The sequence below is a fragment of the Acanthopagrus latus genome, chromosome 15 (genome assembly GCF_904848185.1).
Source record: "Acanthopagrus latus isolate v.2019 chromosome 15, fAcaLat1.1, whole genome shotgun sequence".
NCBI lineage: Eukaryota > Metazoa > Chordata > Actinopteri > Spariformes > Sparidae > Acanthopagrus > Acanthopagrus latus.
The window spans coordinates 19,770,991-19,789,367 of record NC_051053.1 but is presented as its reverse complement, the minus strand read 5'-3'; the positions used below and the strand labels follow the sequence as shown (position 1 = coordinate 19,789,367).

The window sequence follows — 18,377 nt, the reverse complement described above, 5'->3', positions numbered from 1 at the left end:
AGTGGCAGGAGAGGGTGAATAAGAGAGAACAATGGAATGACATGCCAAGAAGAGATATATTAAGACAAAAGAGGAACAATGAGAGAAGAAGCAAGAGAGTCGAAGAGCATGGCAAGTCAAGGAGGCGAGGGAGAATGATGAGAAAAGAGAGGAGAGGAGGCAAAAAAGAGGGCTGCAAGGACAGGGTGATTAAGGAGGAAGGGAGGACAGATGGAAAGAAGAGGACAAAAGAGGAGTGTCCGCTCGCTGGTGCTCTCTGCTGCCTGTGGGTACTCTCCTCGAAATAACATTGATTACAGACCCTTTTAGTCCGCAATAAGTACTTGTACTGTGATGCAGGGAGCAGCCCTCCCCACTTCGCCGCCCACACACAGTCTATCCTCAGCCACCGTCGTAGAGGCTGAAGCAGCCACCGACAGACCCGAGGAGCCCAGGAGCCCTGATTCTTTAGTAATTAATGGCTCGATCTCTCCGTGTTGCAGTTTGAAGGGTCGTCATATTTGTATCCACCTTCAGCTGCTGCTTCAAAATCTCTAATGAAAATGTGTTACTGAAATTTACAGTTTTACACACGTGTGCAAGGAATTTAATTTTGTTTGTCCTCTGAGAGCTACAAGAACATTTTCAAATCCACATTTAGCAATAAATAGATAAATAAATAAGCCCACATTCCAACAAGTGTCTAAACAACACTGAGTAACAGAGTGTAAAATTGTGCCACTCGCTCCACGAGGACGTACTGCGACACATCTTTGCTTCGAGCCAAATGCTAACGTCAGCATGCTAGAAATGTGCAGTTTAAGTGTGTTTGTTAGCATGTATAATATCTTCCAGTTCCATGCTTTTCAGGGCTACCATCTTCCTTCAGCGTGCTAACATGTGCTATAGCACTGAACACAAAGTACTATGCACTACGTTGCTGAATGTTGATGTTGTTTATTATAGTAAAAATGTGTGTAGCAGCTGTCACGTACCGACATCACCGATAATAATCTCGTGTCTCACATATTTACCATCGACCCACCCAGTTCATTAGAGATCCTGTTTTCTGTCCTCCCCAGAAAAACGACAAAACATCAGCTGTGTCAGAAAAATGACACAAGAAAATACAGTAGTGGCTGAAAGGTCAGCGGCTGCAGAGTAAGGGTGAGTCTTTAATTGTGGCTCCTGCGATTTGAATGTCACAGATGATTATTACGGAGATGCAAACAACGGGTGATTGTAATCTAATAATTGATTTCATGGTGACACAGCTGTGTTGTCTCAGTAGTCAAAGCACAAAAACCATTTGTGTTGTCTGAGCTCCCTCAGTCCTCCTGAACATATGTATATCTTAATCCTTCGCTTATAATCGTACTCTAATCAGGAGTGTTAAATGTCTCCGCCTGCCTCTACGATCCTGGTGGGTTTTGAGACGTCGTTCTCACGTTTAATGGTGAGAAAGGAGGCTTCGACTCCGCATCTTTTCAGTGCCAGCTGACCCCGTGAGGTGCTCGCACGCACTTGTGGTTTCTTTTATGTGTGACAGTGTGTGTGCGTGTGTGTGGGTAGATGTTGTTGGAGCCGATCAGCCAGTTGTTTTTTCCACCCGCTTGCTGTTAGCCGTTACGCCAAAAGCCAAAGTCTCACTCTCTCTGTCTCTCCCCCTTTGCTTCCATCTGTCTATCAGTAACCATATGCTGTTACTTAGTGAGCCTTTAACCCTTTTTAATATTTGTCAAAAGGCCTCGACAGCAAATGAACAGGATGTTAACATTACGCCTCTGATGATGCAGTGTACACACAGTGCAGTATTTGTGTGAGTAATGGAAATTTGACAAACACCTTTAATTGTTGGGTGGATTATAAAAGACAGTGTTAGACAGAGAATCATTAGTGACAAAAACAACAAAGTTCACATTTTTACACCTTAGACAGTCAGGGAAGGTGAGAAAGATGGAAGTTAGAAAGGAAGATAAGGAAAGGAAAAGGAACAAGATGTAAAAACTAGAATGTACGCCGGAGAAGTGGCAAAATTACACACATTCTTTACTCAAGTAGAAGTTAAGACTCTGGTAAAAGTATAAGTACAGGTTCAACTGCTTTACTCATGTAAAAGTAAGAAAGTACAAATGAAACAAACTCAAAGTATAAATGTAAAAGATATCCCTCTGAAGGACATTTCTACCGGCCATTTCTGTGCAAAGCTGACTGAACCTCACGTCATATCGGTATAATTCAAAGACTATTAAACTTAAAGGTTGAATCAGTCGGGTTTTGTCCGAGCTGAAGATAGTTGATTGGTGGGTCTCACTCCCACTCGTCAAATACCATATGAATCCATGGAGAGGGCTGAAGGGTCTCTGTATTGGAGTCGACAGACGGCGAGCAATGATTCAAAACAAAAAATAATCGATAATCCCCCTGAAAATGGAGTAAAAAGTATGGATGTTTGTGTTCAAACATAGGGAGTAAAAGAAAAAAATGACTCAAGTAAAGTACAGAAAACTGAGAATCTACTTACAGTAAGTACTTTAACAAGGTAATCCTACTTTGTTACTTCCCCTCTCTTGTATAAAGTCCAGTAAAACAGACTGACAAGAGAGGAAAGCAGCACTATACCAAATGGCATTATAGCAGCTGCTCTTATGTTGTCAATAACGTAATGGTTGTGTGTACATGTACTTCTGTTTACATTGGCTTACACATACACACACACACATACACACACACACACACACACACACACACACACACACACACACACACACACACACACACAAACAGACACAGAGATGCACCTGTCTCACTTTCAGTCCATCAGTGTGTTTCACAACGTCCTGCTCCGCTTATTTTTCTCGCGATACGTCTAATAAAGAACAGGAAATTAAAAATCAGCTGTGCTCAAAAAACACACAAATACACAGTACAAGTGTGTATTTAAAGGAGACACAATATTAGAATTTGTTCAGTGCGTGCAGTGAGTCACTGACACACGCAGATGATGGCAAAGTATTTACAGTGTGGAGAGACTCTTCACAACACTCGAGGGACCTGAAGTGTGTGCGACAGAAACAAAATGACCATCTGTCCGTTTTCTGTCTACTCCACATCTGTATCTTTGACTCATCTCGATCTCTCCATTTGTCTCTCTCAGAGTTTATGTGTATTGACTTGACTACTGATGTGATGTTTAATATCTGCATTGTTGTTTATCGCTGTGCAGTCGCTGTGGCGCCGCGGCCTTCAGGTGCCTTCTGCCCGCCCAGTAGTTTTTTTTTGAAAGCCCGTGAAGTCTGACTTGTTTCTCTGTAAGTGTTGTGTTACTGAGCAACGATCAAGGTTAATAGCTGTCGTTTACTGAGAGGTTAATGCTGAAAACCACGGCTGACGTGCACCATCGACCGCTGACGGATGTGGACTGAGCAGCCCACCAGCTGTGATCAGGTCCTGAGGAACCGCGGGAATCTCAAATGTGATGTGACACATATAGAAACAAAGCCCACAATTTGATACTAATGGTAGTAGAAAATTTGTTTCTATAAATGTAAGATCTCATCACTCATAAGAAGCTGTTTCTTAAAAAATTGTTATGGGGAGTGCTGCACTGCGTCAGGAACAACACAGAGTTATTATTAAAGTAATAAATCAGCACAGGGGCCAGAAGTCGAGTAAAAAATGATACAACAGTGACTGTCCGGTTTACTTTTAATGGAGGTCCATGCTGTTGTTGGCAGTCTGCGAGGAATCCAAGATATGATTATTAAAAATCCTTTATTAAAGCACAGACAGACTCTAACTCTTTTTGACTCACACAGTTGTCATGGGGGGGATACAGTGTCTATCATAGTAAGTAAGTAAACTTGAGTGGCAGCTGACGTCGTTGTTAGTCAACCGATGTATTGTTGTGAGTATTTCCTGTGCCATATTCTACTGTTCTGGTTGTAGCATTTATTCATACTCATTACTCATTTAATCTTTGCTGTAATTACAGTTTATCACAAGGTACATATCTCTACATCTCTATTTCCATTAGTCCTTGTACTTCAAGATACATACAAACATAGTCGTCACATTTATAGTTTTATGAACATATTTGTTTACAGTTTTTTCTATATTTCTGGCGTTTATTTTTTATTCATTAATTTATTTCTATGTATCTAATTTTTACTCGTATTATCTTTATTAAATTCCTGTTTATATCTGCGGTGTGATATTCTCTATTCCAGAAGGAGCAACTGTAAGTTACATGATTTCCTGCCCATCAAGGATCAATACCAAACCATTTTGATAATGGACTTTTGATGTTTTGAATCCCCAGTTAAAATTAATGAAATATGATTAAAACAGCCTGAAAATTTGCTCTATGTGTTGACAGAATCCTGCACTTTACACACTTCTACCCACGATGCCTTCCCCTATCACCTTTTACATTGCACTGATAATGTTGCGGTGAGGTCTGTTCATATTTGCTGAAGACTGACTTCAATAGAAATATATAGGAAGGAAAGTGTGATAAGGAAAAATAAACACACTAAACATACAGATGACGGCCTTCATCTCCCTCCTCTTTTCCCTCACCCTCACCCTTCACACTAACTCCTCACCTGCATCTCCTCTCCTCTCCTCTCCTCTCTCTCCTCTTATTTCCTACGTCACTGTGGGACCTCATCGCAAGAGGGAGAATGAAAAAAAAAAAGAAAGAAAATGGGTGAGACTGGAGCCAGACTCAGCAGGCGGAGGAAGGAGGTAAAAAAAAACTTGACAGGCAGGGAGATGGAGATAAATGCTGGAGGAGACACCGATTGGGAGGGAGAAGGACGAACTGAAATGGAAACAAACATTAACTTTTAATGCTCTTTATTGGTTCGAAAGGGAGGGAGGGAGGAGGGGCGAGTGAGTTGCAGACAGGGAGGGATGAGCGATGAAGGAGGGAAGTAGACGGCGAGAGAGGGAGAGAGGGAGGGAGGGGAGAGAGAACAGGAGAAGGAGGCAGACAGCGAGAAAGGGGAGGAGGGGGAGTCAGTGGGGGGAGGGAGGGAGACAGAGAGGTGGTGTGTCGGGAAGAGGCAAGGATCAGCTCACACACTGCTGACAGTATTCCCCAGGTCAAGCCATGGAACATGACGGTGAGTTTTTCTTCTTGTATAATAATCTGCGCTGCCTCCCTCTGAATCTTTTATCCTCCTCTCTGCATGTGTCGTTCCAGACGGACAGATCCTTTCCACCACTTCATCCTCTTCTTCTTCTTCTTCTTCTTCTTCTTCTTCTTCTTCTTCTTCTTCTTCTTCTTCTGCTTTTACACGCTGTCCTTGCATGTAGCTGCCCTTGTCACCTGTTAGATGGAGGTGAAGTACACACAATAAAAAGGCTGTGAATCCTCAGCGTATCTTGAGAGAGGTATGGAAGAGCTCGCTTGAAGAAAACCTGGTTTAAAAAGGGACTCGCAGTGTGTTTAAAAGTCAGCATGAGTATCTGAGCGGTGCTGTCAGTGATCATTCTTTTCTGGGTGGCAGCGACTGTGTCTGTCTGAGGAAGAGCTGGAGCGAGTTATTTTCCTGTACTTCCTTTAATTCTAAAATAAGACAACAAAACACAGTCATGCTTAAGGACAGCAACGCCACTTTAAGGACACAAGTTACAACGCTGTGTGCAATAATAATAAGATGCTAATGCTGCGAGTGCAGGGAGGACACTAAATGACAACATGGTCAACTCTATCTGCACTTAACCAGGCTGCTGTTGTGCTCTGAAGGCCAGTTTTGGCAATGCTTGTGAAGCAACAACGCATAGATTTATAATTAAGAAGCAATTACTAGTTGTGCAAGTCTGGCCACAGCACTGCACGATCACCACAGATCCAGTGGTGGTTACCTCCGTGTCAATGTTTCTGTAGGGGGAAAGAAAACAGACCCATAATTCCAGGTGGGCTTGGCTGGTAGCCATCTTGTATTAGGCTAAATGACAGTGATAAGTCGGAGTGTTGGTTGGCGTCACACTCCAGGGTGGAGGCAGGGAGGCTATATCGGGCCCTTGTTATCTAATATAGTTTAATTACTGTTTGCAGAGGTTGTCATAACATTTCACAGTTCGTAATCGGCAAAAAAAAAAAAAAGAAAAGAAAGGCCTGTTGCCTTGTATTGATAAAGAAAGACAGCTGTTATTGTCTGTACAGATTGAATCCATGCTCCTGTTAGTGTGCATGTGTTTGCCTGTGTTGATTGAGGTGCAGGCCGAGCACTGGATGGGTACACAGCAAATTATCGCCCTTGTGAGTTTGCAAAGCAGCATTTTGCAAGGCAAAGCAGCATCTGTGAGTGTGCACACTTGCATATGAATGTAATGTGATGCGTGCGTGTCTGCAGCGAGCACGAACAGTCGCTCCTCCGTGTGCTCTCTCATTCAGTCTCCGCTCGCATTGTCGACAACACAATCAGCAGTGAGCCGAGACCGAATGAGCGTACTCACATATGTCATACGACTGAAATAATTTTACCACAGGACATAGTGGTCAGCACTATATGGCATGACAGTATGTTTACTTCCTGTTTGTTGCTCCTCAACTTCATCTTTGCAGTCACCTTCTCAGAGAAAAAGGAAGGTTACGCCTAACTTCAGCGGTGCCAGAGTGACAAATTCAAGATGAAAGATTTATTTGTCATTACATAACGCAAGGTTGTGTAACAGAATTCATTTTGTAGCTCCCATAAGACACACACAAGAAAACTAAAACTATATACTTTCTTTTACAGTTAATGTACCAGACTCTCTGCCTCCCTACCCTCATATTTTATGGGTCATTTTTTTTCCCAAAAAATGGTTGAAACACACCATAAACGAAGATAAAGATAGATTTTACTGCATTTTCTTTAGATATTGTGATAGTTACATTTTGCCATGATAATCATGAAGTGTGAATCTGATATTAGGACAGCCCTGCCCCTAACTTTGTGTTAGGGGCAGGGCTGGGCCTCAGTTGGGGCCTCAGTTGTGCTGAAGTGATACATTCAAGATTAAAGATGTAACTGTCACAACATCAGACCGTATAAGGACAACCTTTGACCGCACAACCTGATGAACAGATAATAATCAACTCACAGTGTGGTGTTGAGGATGAGTGAAGGAGTCTCACCACCCCATAGTCTGGTGGTACAGCGGTGGATACTTCTGTACCTGTTGGCAGACGACAGCAGGGGGAACGGACTGTGTCAGATTTAAAGTTTGCCACTGAGATGTGCCTGTCTCTCGAACACTCATTTCTTTAGACATGAGTCTTGCCAGAAACAACAGATCAGCAGCTTGGCAGATGGACATACTTGTTTGACAGATAGATCTGCCCAATTCACACATTTGTTTGTTTTTAAGAGATCTTTCCTCATATTAATGTAATGATTCACTGAAGAGCTTTATAAAGACACTGGCCCTTTCAGTGTTCAATGAAAGATCAGGACTAATTTGAAGATGTTCTTGATGCCTGTAAACATAATAAATGTGTCAAAAGTGATAAAGTTTTGCATGTGGTGCTGGTGCACTCCCCTTTACCCACACTGTGGTAACAAACCTCGGTGTGCCTGTAAAATGTAATTGGACGCTGGCCAAAGAGACCATCAGCAACCGATGGCAGTCTGCCGTAAAAACAAACGGCGCAGAGCCTTTATGATGATATCCTAAATAACAGCCACAGGACACACAGGACTGAGCAAACATGACTGACGTGCTTCAGGCAGCCGTTTTTCTATTCACAGCAGCTCTCTGGTAAATCTGCACAGATATGGCCTTATATAGTTTGAATGTGAAGGTGGAGGAGTAAAGGCTGGCTGCTGTTTGTTTGTTTGTTCTCCCCAGTCGCTGTCCTCTTATGGTCTCATATCACACACTTTTAAAACACATTCTTGGCTTCTGCTCGCTTTCTGAAGGGTAGCGTTTACAATCTGACGCTGCTTTTACGTTTTCCTGCTACTGCCGCTATCACCCCTCCGTGGTTAACAGGAGAGACCCCACACTACGACATCAATCTTTCCTCAATCTCATTCCGTCCCCGTCTTTTCTTGCTCTGTCTGAGTCTTTCTCTCTCTCTCTCTCTCTCTCGAGCTCGCTTTTAAGCTCCCCTGGCTGCCCGTCTGGCAGGATGTCAACTATTGATTTATACAGGCAACATTTTAGCGATGATGGCGGGCTTATGGGTTGTGCCAAACGCAATACAACAAACAGGAGATCAGGTTTCAGACAGGCTGGCTGGCATATGTGAAGAGGAAGAGAGATGACAGTAGCCATTACTGTAGTGTTACAATAGAGGACTGCACGCATTACAGGGAAAGTGCCCTGTTGTGGGGTTATACAAGGTGCAGAGAAGGGACAAAATGATGTTTCTAAGAATGAGTAATTGAACTGAATATTATTTTGTTTTACATGCTGGATTCAGGTTTCATTTCTCTGCATGGAAGTTCAGGAACAATTTTTTTTTTACCAATATTGAGGTATCAATTTCCAACTTAAAGCCCCTGCAAACATCAAATATTGATCTTAAACGTACTGCAAGGACTTACTGGTTAAGAAACCGTCCTTATTTAATACTGACTTCAATACTACTCACCTACGTACACAAACGTGAAATACATTGCGTTTTCCCTTCTTCTGTAACTCTTTTCCAAGGCAAATGCACAAACCAGCCAAATCAAGATCTTTGGACACATGGCAGTTTGTCCACAGGTGCCGCCAGAATCCAAACAATGAAAGTTCCTGATAGCAGCTTTAAATATTTTTCTCTGTAACACTAGTTTTTCAACACTGAATAAGCAACAATCAAAAGTAAAGCCTCTCTGTATTTTTACATATCATGATAGTAGGACGTTGAAATCGTTTGTTTAATCTGAACTATAATGCATCATCATTACACAAGCACAATTTGTGCAATGGAAACAGACTTGCATCTTATTTTACGCATTTCCTGGATATTCAGTAAAAAATCTGACTAAATTTGAAATTTGACTACAGTCAGAAGCTGATTGAGAAAACAATATTCTGTATAATTGATACGGCATGATCAGTGCATTTTACAGGTCATTTATGAACATGTGACATGATTATCGGCAGATTAGGATTTGTGCTGTGGTCAGGTTTGTGCACTGAGGCCATTTAAGAACAGAACTCACTTGTGTAGCAGAGCTTGTTCGTTGCCGACTCACACTTGACTGTTATGACAGTTTATTTTGGTTTTATAGATTGTTCCCTGACTCTTTAAAAGGTAAGCCGCCTCACACTGTAACATCAAAAAAAAAACACCACGGGTGTAACATCACACAGTTAAATGCACGCACAGTCTGTTCTCTGTCTTTTGGCTATGACAGAAGTATGAGCTTGTGCCCAGGCTGCTTAATAAATAAATCAAGGGGAGGGGAGAAAGGCCCTGAAAAGTAGCACTTAAACAATTATTACCCCCTTGTTCCGCTGAGGCTACTACTTAATATTTGATGACTCCTTTCCTTTCTTCTGCCCTCCTTCTCCTCCTCCTCCTCCTCCACCTCCACCTCCAACTCTCCTGTCATTCCTTTTGCTTTTCTGGTCAATGAAAAGGTCAGGCTCCCTCAGTTGATCTGTTATTTAGTGTCAGGAAAAAACAGGACCACGTTTTCTGAGAAGTGTCACCTTGGCATTCAGATTACCATACTGCAGGATGCCCTATTCTTCTTTTTGGGTAATGTACTCCTGTATAGATTTACAGCTCAGACTATTGGTCATCATGTGACTATCTGAAAGTGAATACAGTCAATACAAAGGAACACTGAATACATGAAAAACAATATTTATCTTGTAATGCTATATAGGAATTTGGTTCGGGCTAAACTGGATTTTCTAATTGTGTAACTTAAGTTCGCTTTTAAAGAACAAAACAGTGCAAAACACACAAGAATCAGTTTAGTTGTCAGTTGTCACTACTGAACCTGTGAAAACAGTTGTATAATATCCTCTGTTCCCCTTTAATTCAATCCCACCTGATCAAATATCAAATAAAAACATATTTAAATCTGCTAGATCTGGATTTCTATTTGGATCCACAGCTGTACTGACTCATAGACACAGGAACATAAATATCCTTGATTCATTTTCATCAAGAGCCATGAGTAATTCGCTGAGAATTTAACAAAAATAACTTAGAACACCCTATCTCAAATGTTAAAGAAGGTGAGAAAATAGCAAAGATCCAAGCAGAAGTAGATGGGATCTATTCTGGGCAGAGACACATCCTCCATCCTCCAAGTTTTATGGACATCAGTTGATTTTGTTCAATCCTGCTAACGAACCAACTGACAAGAAAACGAATGGAAACAGATGAAAACATAACATCCTTGTCATAGGTTATAACTGCTCTGTATGTTGCACTGCTGTAGGTCTAGGGTCTGTGTGTAAATACCTGGAATTTGTCAATTTCTAAAGTGTTTGGGGACTGTGCTGCATGGTGATTCTGCACTTAGAATAAAATCAGTTGATTGACTGATGTGTAACAGCTGAGTGGATCTGTGATGACACGGTGCATCATAATCAATACAAGAGAACATTGTATTGTATTTGTAATATACAACTCTACATTCATTACACAACATTTACATTGATATATATATATATAATTCAATACCAACCACAAGAGAAAATGTGTCCTGACACAAAGAACACACACACAAAACAAATATGTGTAAAACCATCAACGAAGGGATACATTAAACTTGTGCATGGATCCCACTCAGTCATCAGTGGTTAAAACAACACCACCACCATCGGCCACTGATCTATGCATGGCAGACTGATCATCAGCTGACTGTTTAACAATGCACCTTTAAACTTGGACCATGTTGGTCTTAATCTTAAACTCTCCATTTTTATCTGATTGGGTCTCTTTGGTTTGGGTCTAACAGTTCTCAGATTTCTCTCAGAGACGGTCTTGTTATTTTCCAAAAGTTTGGATCGAACCAACCTGTGAATAACTCTATCTTCCAAGAGAATTTTGTAACAGGAAGCCCTCAGTGCAACCTGGGGGCTGGGTGTTTGAAAGACATGGCGGAGGGCTGAATGAAAGAAGATATCGAGAAATGTAGGCTCCAGCAATGTTGATGCACTGATTTGATTTCCTTGTAACAGCTCCCTCTGGTTCTGCGTTGATCCGTCTTGTATTTAAATAGACTCGGCATCAGCAGTGCCGGGTGAGTATGCATCCAACAAACTCAGTCTAGGCCTACGTTGCAGATACATCAAGTTAATGACATTACCTCCCTGTCAATGCTAACACAGTCACTTTCCTCTGTTAAATTTACTTAATACTTTCATCCTCCTGACCGGTATTTATCCCCCCACCTCGTTACGGACTTCCTTCCTGTCTCAATTATCCACTTCCAGCTCATTCACTTACGACTGTCCCGTAAGACTGCAGTTGTCTTGGCGGCTCCCAGGTGTGAATGTGTATCAGGCTATGACGGTGCGAAGCCTATGCGGAAGTGCCTTAAACCGTTGTCCAGCAGGGGGCAACCCTACTGGTTTCAAAAAGACATTTGATTGTATGTAAGCTTACAAGAAACTGATCCTACTTTTCGGTTGATTTCTTAACTCATTAAACTGCTTCCTGATGAAATGTTGGTCTCAGTCATTAGTTTCAAGTTGTCTTAAACACAGCATGATGTTCATTTGGTACATTTTGGTCCCAGTAAAATAGAAAACAAAGCAGGATATGCTTTGGTGTGGCTACCTTGTGGGTGATAAGTCGCTACCTCAGCGTGTCCTCGATTCAGTATATCTGCCCCAGATCCAACCTCCCATCCAAACATGGTCATTTCTGGCTCCAAGAAACACAAGACAGCATTGGCCGCAATGCAACACTTGAGGCTTCAGAGGCGGTATTCCACAAACCAACAGGTCACACTTGGATGCAAGGCTTTCATTTCACACGACACCTTATTCAAAGTCCCTGCAAAGGCTCTTAAAATGTTGTCACACATGCTCTGTCTTTCTTCGATAGATATTTCTGTGTAATGATCTTTCAAGTCACAGTGAGATGAAAAGATTTATAACTGTGAAAATACATGTGTAAAAAAAAAAATGCAATCTTATAGCATTGTTGTCTCATTGTAGATGAGTCAGGCGACTGTGTTACGAGGCGGCAAATGAGGCTGTGAAAATCTTTTGCCAACTTTGTTCTGCACGCGCTGCTTCAGGAGCCCAATATGCAACTGCTTCCCCCTCATTTTTCTTGTGTGAACATGCCAAACTTGTTTTCTTCAGAATCGCTGCTGGCTTTATTTTTCCTTTAGCAGCAATCAGGAACAAGACTATTTGTGGCTTTTTTTACCCTTTAATGGAGAAGAGGAGGGGTGCAGTGACGGAGAGGCAGACACACAGACTTTACATGAAGAATGAACGAGAATTATTTGTATGACATCAAGTCATCATTAGTCTCCTGGTTAAACTTGAGGTCTTGAGCGGGCAGAAGTTTGAGTTGTGGAGTTAACACTAGATGGCAGTCTTGGCCTTAGACCACAAACATTTCACTTCCAGATCAGGCAAAGTTGATTTGGCATGGTCACGCTACGTGTGTGCACGTGCGTGCATGTGTGTTCAATGACTCCTGTCTGACCGCTAAATTCTGTTAAACTGGGATCTGAAACCTATCAACTGACACTTTGTTGACAGTGATGACAGATAAAGCTCTCTCTCTCTCAAACACAGACACACACACACACACAGACACACACACACGTTTCACTCCATTATACTGTAGTTGACCCCCCCATACTGACAGTTTCAAGGAGGAGTGCTGCTTGGTTTGCTGAGGTCGTCAGTGAGGAGTGGTGTGAGCGTGTCTAATATTAAACAGATATTATTTCTCTGTCTTGCTATCAAGCGATTTAAAGGCTACGCTGACAAACATAGACAGATTTTAGCCTTTGCTTCCCTCTGACCCCCTGAAAACTGAATTCTGGCCTCTGGGGTAGAGACTGCTGTCCCACTGACCCTCCTCCGGAGCCACAGACACTGTCCAGACCCGAACTCATTTATTCATCCTGGACTGGACGCTAAGAATATAGTTCATTCCCAAGCTCGGTCACACTGATCTCTTTGAGTAGTTTATTTTGAAGTTGCCAGCATCTTATTTTGTTGTAGTCTTGGTTGAATTATTTACACCGACAGTTAGATGCACTGACAGTGCAACTGAAAATTAAGTTCCCCTTTAGTTCTTCTTTGTTTCAGTTCTTTAAGGCAGCTTATTTGTTTTGCCTGTTCAGTGCTGAAGGAAATGAAACAGCTTATTGTTCCACTTTTAAATAATCAAGATTTATTTCCAAGAATCTGTGCGATGACCAGTTAAACCTCATGCCAAAGTCCTCTCAGCCAAGTCTTGCCATCTTGATAGTGGCCCCAGGGCAGTTATTTTGGGCCAACAAGACCAGGCCCCCGATCTAAATGGATCAGGAGTGAGCCAGAACTTCACTTTCAGTGATCTCAGACATTAAAACTGCATGAACAGAATCACTCGTCAAATCTCTTAAAAACTGCTTCACAGGTGAGGTGACTTTTCCCCAGAAATGCTTTTCTCCCACGGATTATACTTCTACTGCCACACTGTGATGTCAGCTCAGCCCATCAAGGCACTTGAACAAAGGCAAGTTTATTGTCTGATGTTTGAATGACCTCACCTTTCTTGGTAGTCCCGTGCATTAGCAGGATATCCTCCTCTTTCATTCTTATTAGAAGTCCGTTACAGAAGTCTGTAACTGCAATTTTATGGGCAAAAGTGTGCCAACTCTGACGTTACAGACTTTCTCTATTCAAAATGCTTCCAATGGTTTGCCTCTGCATATACTGCAACTAGTTTTTTGTTTTTTTATCATTGTCACTTTTTAGGGGATTAAACATCATCATTTAGCCTGTAGACTGTCAGAAAATAGTGAAACTGCCATTATATGAATTAAATTGAAATAAACCTTGTACCCCAACTGATATCATCCCCACCGTCAAGTCTTATCTGTGCAAAGCTTCATTGGATAAGGAGTGAGGTCTATTTGTGGTTCTCTGTGATATCCAGGTCTGCACACCTGTGCATACCTTTACATGTATTTGTTCTTTAAAAGCTATTCGGAAATTTCTTCGCCAACATGTAAGAAGTACTCAGATCCTTTACGCAAGTGAAAGCTGTTTTGTTCGGCGCAATGTATTTTATGAAACTAAAGTACTTTTGCTTCTACTTCTGCATTTAAAAGTAGCCTGTGACTGAGATATATTGAATATTATTATATTTTTGATACTGATGTGTGCTTAGGCAGCATTTTACTGTCGTACTGTAGCTGGCTATCTAGTTTTAGCTACTTTTATCAGCAGTTCAGTATTGTTTTTACCAACCTAGGAGTCTGGCCCCTCCTTCAGGTCACCAGATGGATCTGAGGGGTCGTGAGAAGGGTAATGAAGAAGGAAAGTATCCAAAAATCTACTTTTATTACAACATTCTCTAATCTTGAGATATCTGTGAGATAATGTATCATTTTCTCTCATATCATTTTTTTCTCTGCCTCACACAGTTGGTTATTCACAAAACATCTGGAATGTGGGAAAGGGCCCCACGCTGCTCTGATGTGAGGCGTCACGAGCCAAATAGCTGGAAGCAGCTCTCAACAATGTGTTGTGTTTTTTGAGCTCATCATATGATTTTCGTATCTATAACTATCAAAAAATGATACTCTTCTCTCTCTTTCAAACTCAATGCCGACTGAACGATGTTCTGAGTTCTACTTGAACGGAGATGGACAGCGAAAATATTTGCGCGTCAACTTAAGGAACCTCACGGCGCATCGTATCATCGGTACAATACATGGCATGGTAGCGCCAGTGGAGATTTGAACTCTATGTTTCATCTTTTGTAATTCATATGAGGCATGCACTCTATCAGGTAAGCTATTCATCAGCTTCCCTCAATGTCCATATTTAGTGCCAAAGGAAAAGGCTGTCTAATTGCAATGTTAACCCCCCACCCCCCAAAAAACCATAGCATACACTTGAACGGATATATGTATTTCTTAGGTGGGACTTCTTTAGGGTGGCTACAATGTGTCAGCTGGTATGATTTCAGCAGCACAAAGCCTACTAAGTACTTCATACAAGACCCGAACTGTCAATTTAAAGGACAAACGCTGCTTCAAATGTGGCGGACCCTGCCATCTTTCGAGCTTCAGACAGTGTTCTGGGGACCTTATTTTCCTGAGAGAACAGCTTGTTTATTCAGCTATGACAAAGAGTTTGTATTATCACCTCATTAATATTGTAAATATTAAAATTCTGGGTTTGAATTTCTTCTCCAAATCAACATAGTGCCCCCTCAGGTGAAGCTGCATTCCTGCCACTGCTGCAAACTAAACCCCTTCCCGTCCCATTATATGTTCTGGTCCTGGCCACTGTGTAATCTGGTGTCTGAGGAGGGTGTCGGACCCCGCCACCTTTCGACCCCAGCAGCGCCTTTTAATCTGACGGAGGAATGAGAGGCATTCTTCAGCTGCTCTGCTCGCAGGAGGAGGAAGGAGAGGTGGGAGGGGAAGTAGCGACGTAGTAGCGACCCAGTCAGTCAGTCAGTCAGTCAGCGAAGTTTTCCAGCGACTCAAGCTACCGCGCTCTGAAACTTTCTGTCCCCCCCTCCGACATGAGCTCACTCGGCAGCGGCTGCAGGCGGGATTTACGCGGCGTTCGGCGGCCGTGATCGCGGGGTGGATCTCGGGGAGGGGGCGCGCTCGGTGCTCCGGAGAAGCTCAATATGGGTCAAACCGCCGTGTCCGCCGTGTCTCAGCCTGCGAGCGGTGAGTGTGAGAACTCCCTCCTGTCTCTCCCTCTTTCTCTCTCTCACACACACACATTCCGCTATCTGTACCCAGGATGTCTGCTCGTTTGTCTTTTCGTCGGACGTTTTAAACTTAAACTTCCACCGAGTTCAACACGAACGGAGCGCCTAACGGTTTTCATGCTAATGTGAAGTTAGCTAACCGTTGAATTAACTCACTTGCATCACTTCACTCCGCTGGCTGTGTGTCGCCGGTTGTTTGTTAATTGCCCAACAGTTTTTTTTTTTTTTTTTTTTAAGCAGGATGTGTTGTGTAATTTATAAAAGCTCGCATTGTTTGCTGCCACTGCTGGCTGTTTTTTTTATGTGAGCTTTATGTATTTAGCAGGCTAAAGTTTGACACGAGTCCAGAGAGCAGCTTTAAGTTCTGAGCCGGTTGTGTTTACCCAGAGGAGAGCAGAGGTGGAGCAGAGGGGGACTACCTGGAAAATCCACTCCAGCTCAGTGGATTTATACATTTAAATCACAGACAGGAAACCTGTTAACTGACAGGTCTTATGTCAACAAATGGGTCTGTCTGTCTGTGTCAAGGCTCCACAGGAAATCTCATCACTCATCATTGAATTTTGACAGTTGCGAAACCCAAGAATTTGATTATGTCCAAGTAGAAGAAGAGCTGGGGTACCACCCATGGGCTGTAGAGGTTAACTGATGGAGCATTTGGTCAATTAAATGTCAGAAATCACAACAAGGGGTCTGCCGATATGGCTTTTTCAGGTCTGGTGATGTTTTGATCTGATATTCATTCACAGCAAAAGTGAAAGGCAAAAGTTCACCCAAAAATGAAACTGTCGTCACACTACATACTCACCTCCTGATGCTGATGGAAAGTAGCATTAAGTGTCGTAGTCCACAAAAAGTTTCTGCTTCTTGCTTCACAGTAAAAATGCTGTCTGTCATCTGCTGAAGTTGTGAATGTGAAAAAACAACCAAATCAACTTAAAATCATCCAGTGTAATCCAACTCGCATAGGAAATTACCGATATGGCCTTTTGGAACAGGCAGTGATGGAGTGGACCAAGTTTTGAAGTTCATTACTTGAGTAGTTTCTTTCTTCTGCTACCCACACTTCCTCTCCACCACATTCAATTGATATGTAGTTACTATTATAGCATATATTGGTCCGTAATTGTGACACGTGACCAGTCATATTATTGTGTGAGGGGAAGTTGCATCAGATCCAATGTCACACATTTTCAAATCAGTTAATTGTAGCAGCAATCTGACAGAAATACTGATTATCAGCCCGATAATCTTCCAGAACTGATAATTCACAAGCCTCTATTCACAAGACCAAGAGGCCGAGATGCTGTTATTAAATAACTTTATTTGTCCAACAAACAGTACAAAATCAAAATACAAATTGTTAGCACTGCTGTGACTTGGAGAAAAGGGGCACAATGCTCACAAAATAGAGCTGTTGGAAAAATAATTACTTTTGGAGATTATCAAATAGTTGCCGACTTTTATCTCTGTGGGTCGACTAAATGATGATTCAAGGGCTCCAACTAACGATTACATGTGTTAAAATATTCCATTATTGTCACATTAGAGAAAGAAAAGGAGCAGCTTCACAACTGAACCATCAAGTGCCATTTCTGCTTGAAAAACGATTATCAAAATAGTTGCATCACATATTTGTCATCACTTGACTCAGTTAAGTTGTCACTAGAGCCCAAAGGATAAATTAGTTTGCTGATATTATTGGTTGGTATTGGCCTATCGCAGAAAAACCAACAACACAGATGTCAATGTTATGATGTGTCACGTCACTTCTGGTTCTGCAACACCTGCATGCTATATGAAATGACACACTGGAGCGGCTATATATGCAGGCACTGCTTGGTTCAGTGTGAACAAACCAAGGCAATGTAAAATTGAACCTTCGTCGCGGCGTTAATGCAGAACCTCTGTGTGAAAAGGGCCACAGTTTCACACCTGCAGCACAAAGTGAATGCAAATGGCTGCAATTTACTAACTGATGCAACAGTAAAAACAGCAAGTCACTGCATCCCACATGACAATGAATCACTGCTTTTAGAGGAACAGCCATTTTAGTAAAGAGATTGGTGACGAATAAAAGTAAAACCAACACAGTGCCAGCTTCAGTTATCACCTCGCTGTAGGTTCTCAAGGTTTCAGAGGGTTGAACGCTGCTCTTCTCATTTGATGTTTTGATGGTGGTAGTCGTAAAGACGCCGTGTTGTCATCAGTGCAGAATTTCCCAAATGTGTAAAGATGGACCGAGACCTGCAAGATTTAAAGGTCTTGATTCGAGTCATTTTCAGAAATATGTGATCTCTCATCTTGTATTGGGCTTGGTAATAAACCTCAGTGCTTTTTAGATGCTGACATCACTGCGTCACTTGAACTCCTAGTCTTTTTTACTTCTTCTTTGATTGGATGTCTGCTCTATAGCCTCTGGCAATATCATGCAGTCTTCCTCAGCAAATGGAGCTGCCACATTTGTCATATCCATCAGTCCACCTGCTCTAGAAGATCAGGTTATACTACTGAAAGTTCATAAGTGCCA

General features: G+C 42.1%; 1 protein-coding gene and 1 long non-coding RNA gene across 4 annotated transcripts in view; one reads left to right on the top strand and one right to left on the bottom strand.

Moving 5' to 3' along the window:
- The first annotated feature begins 5,016 nt into the window (after positions 1–5,016).
- Positions 5,017–18,377, top strand: part of phactr2 (phosphatase and actin regulator 2) — a 36,663-nt gene continuing 23,302 nt past the window's right edge. The window contains exon 1 of one of the 3 annotated variants that reach the window (XM_037122743.1): positions 5,017–5,108. In XM_037122743.1, coding sequence (XP_036978638.1) covers positions 5,096–5,108 — 13 coding nt within the window. In that variant the 5' untranslated portion in view covers positions 5,017–5,095. Of the gene's footprint in view, positions 5,109–15,418; positions 15,804–18,377 lie in introns of those variants that run through there. The other 2 variants (XM_037122742.1, XM_037122744.1) reach the window with 2 other exon arrangements.
- Positions 5,118–16,851, bottom strand: LOC119033115. The gene is made up of 3 exons (XR_005079159.1): positions 16,656–16,851; positions 7,078–7,152; positions 5,118–5,314 (listed from the first exon to the last, which is right to left on the bottom strand). It is a non-coding gene; the product is annotated as an uncharacterized LOC119033115 (long non-coding RNA).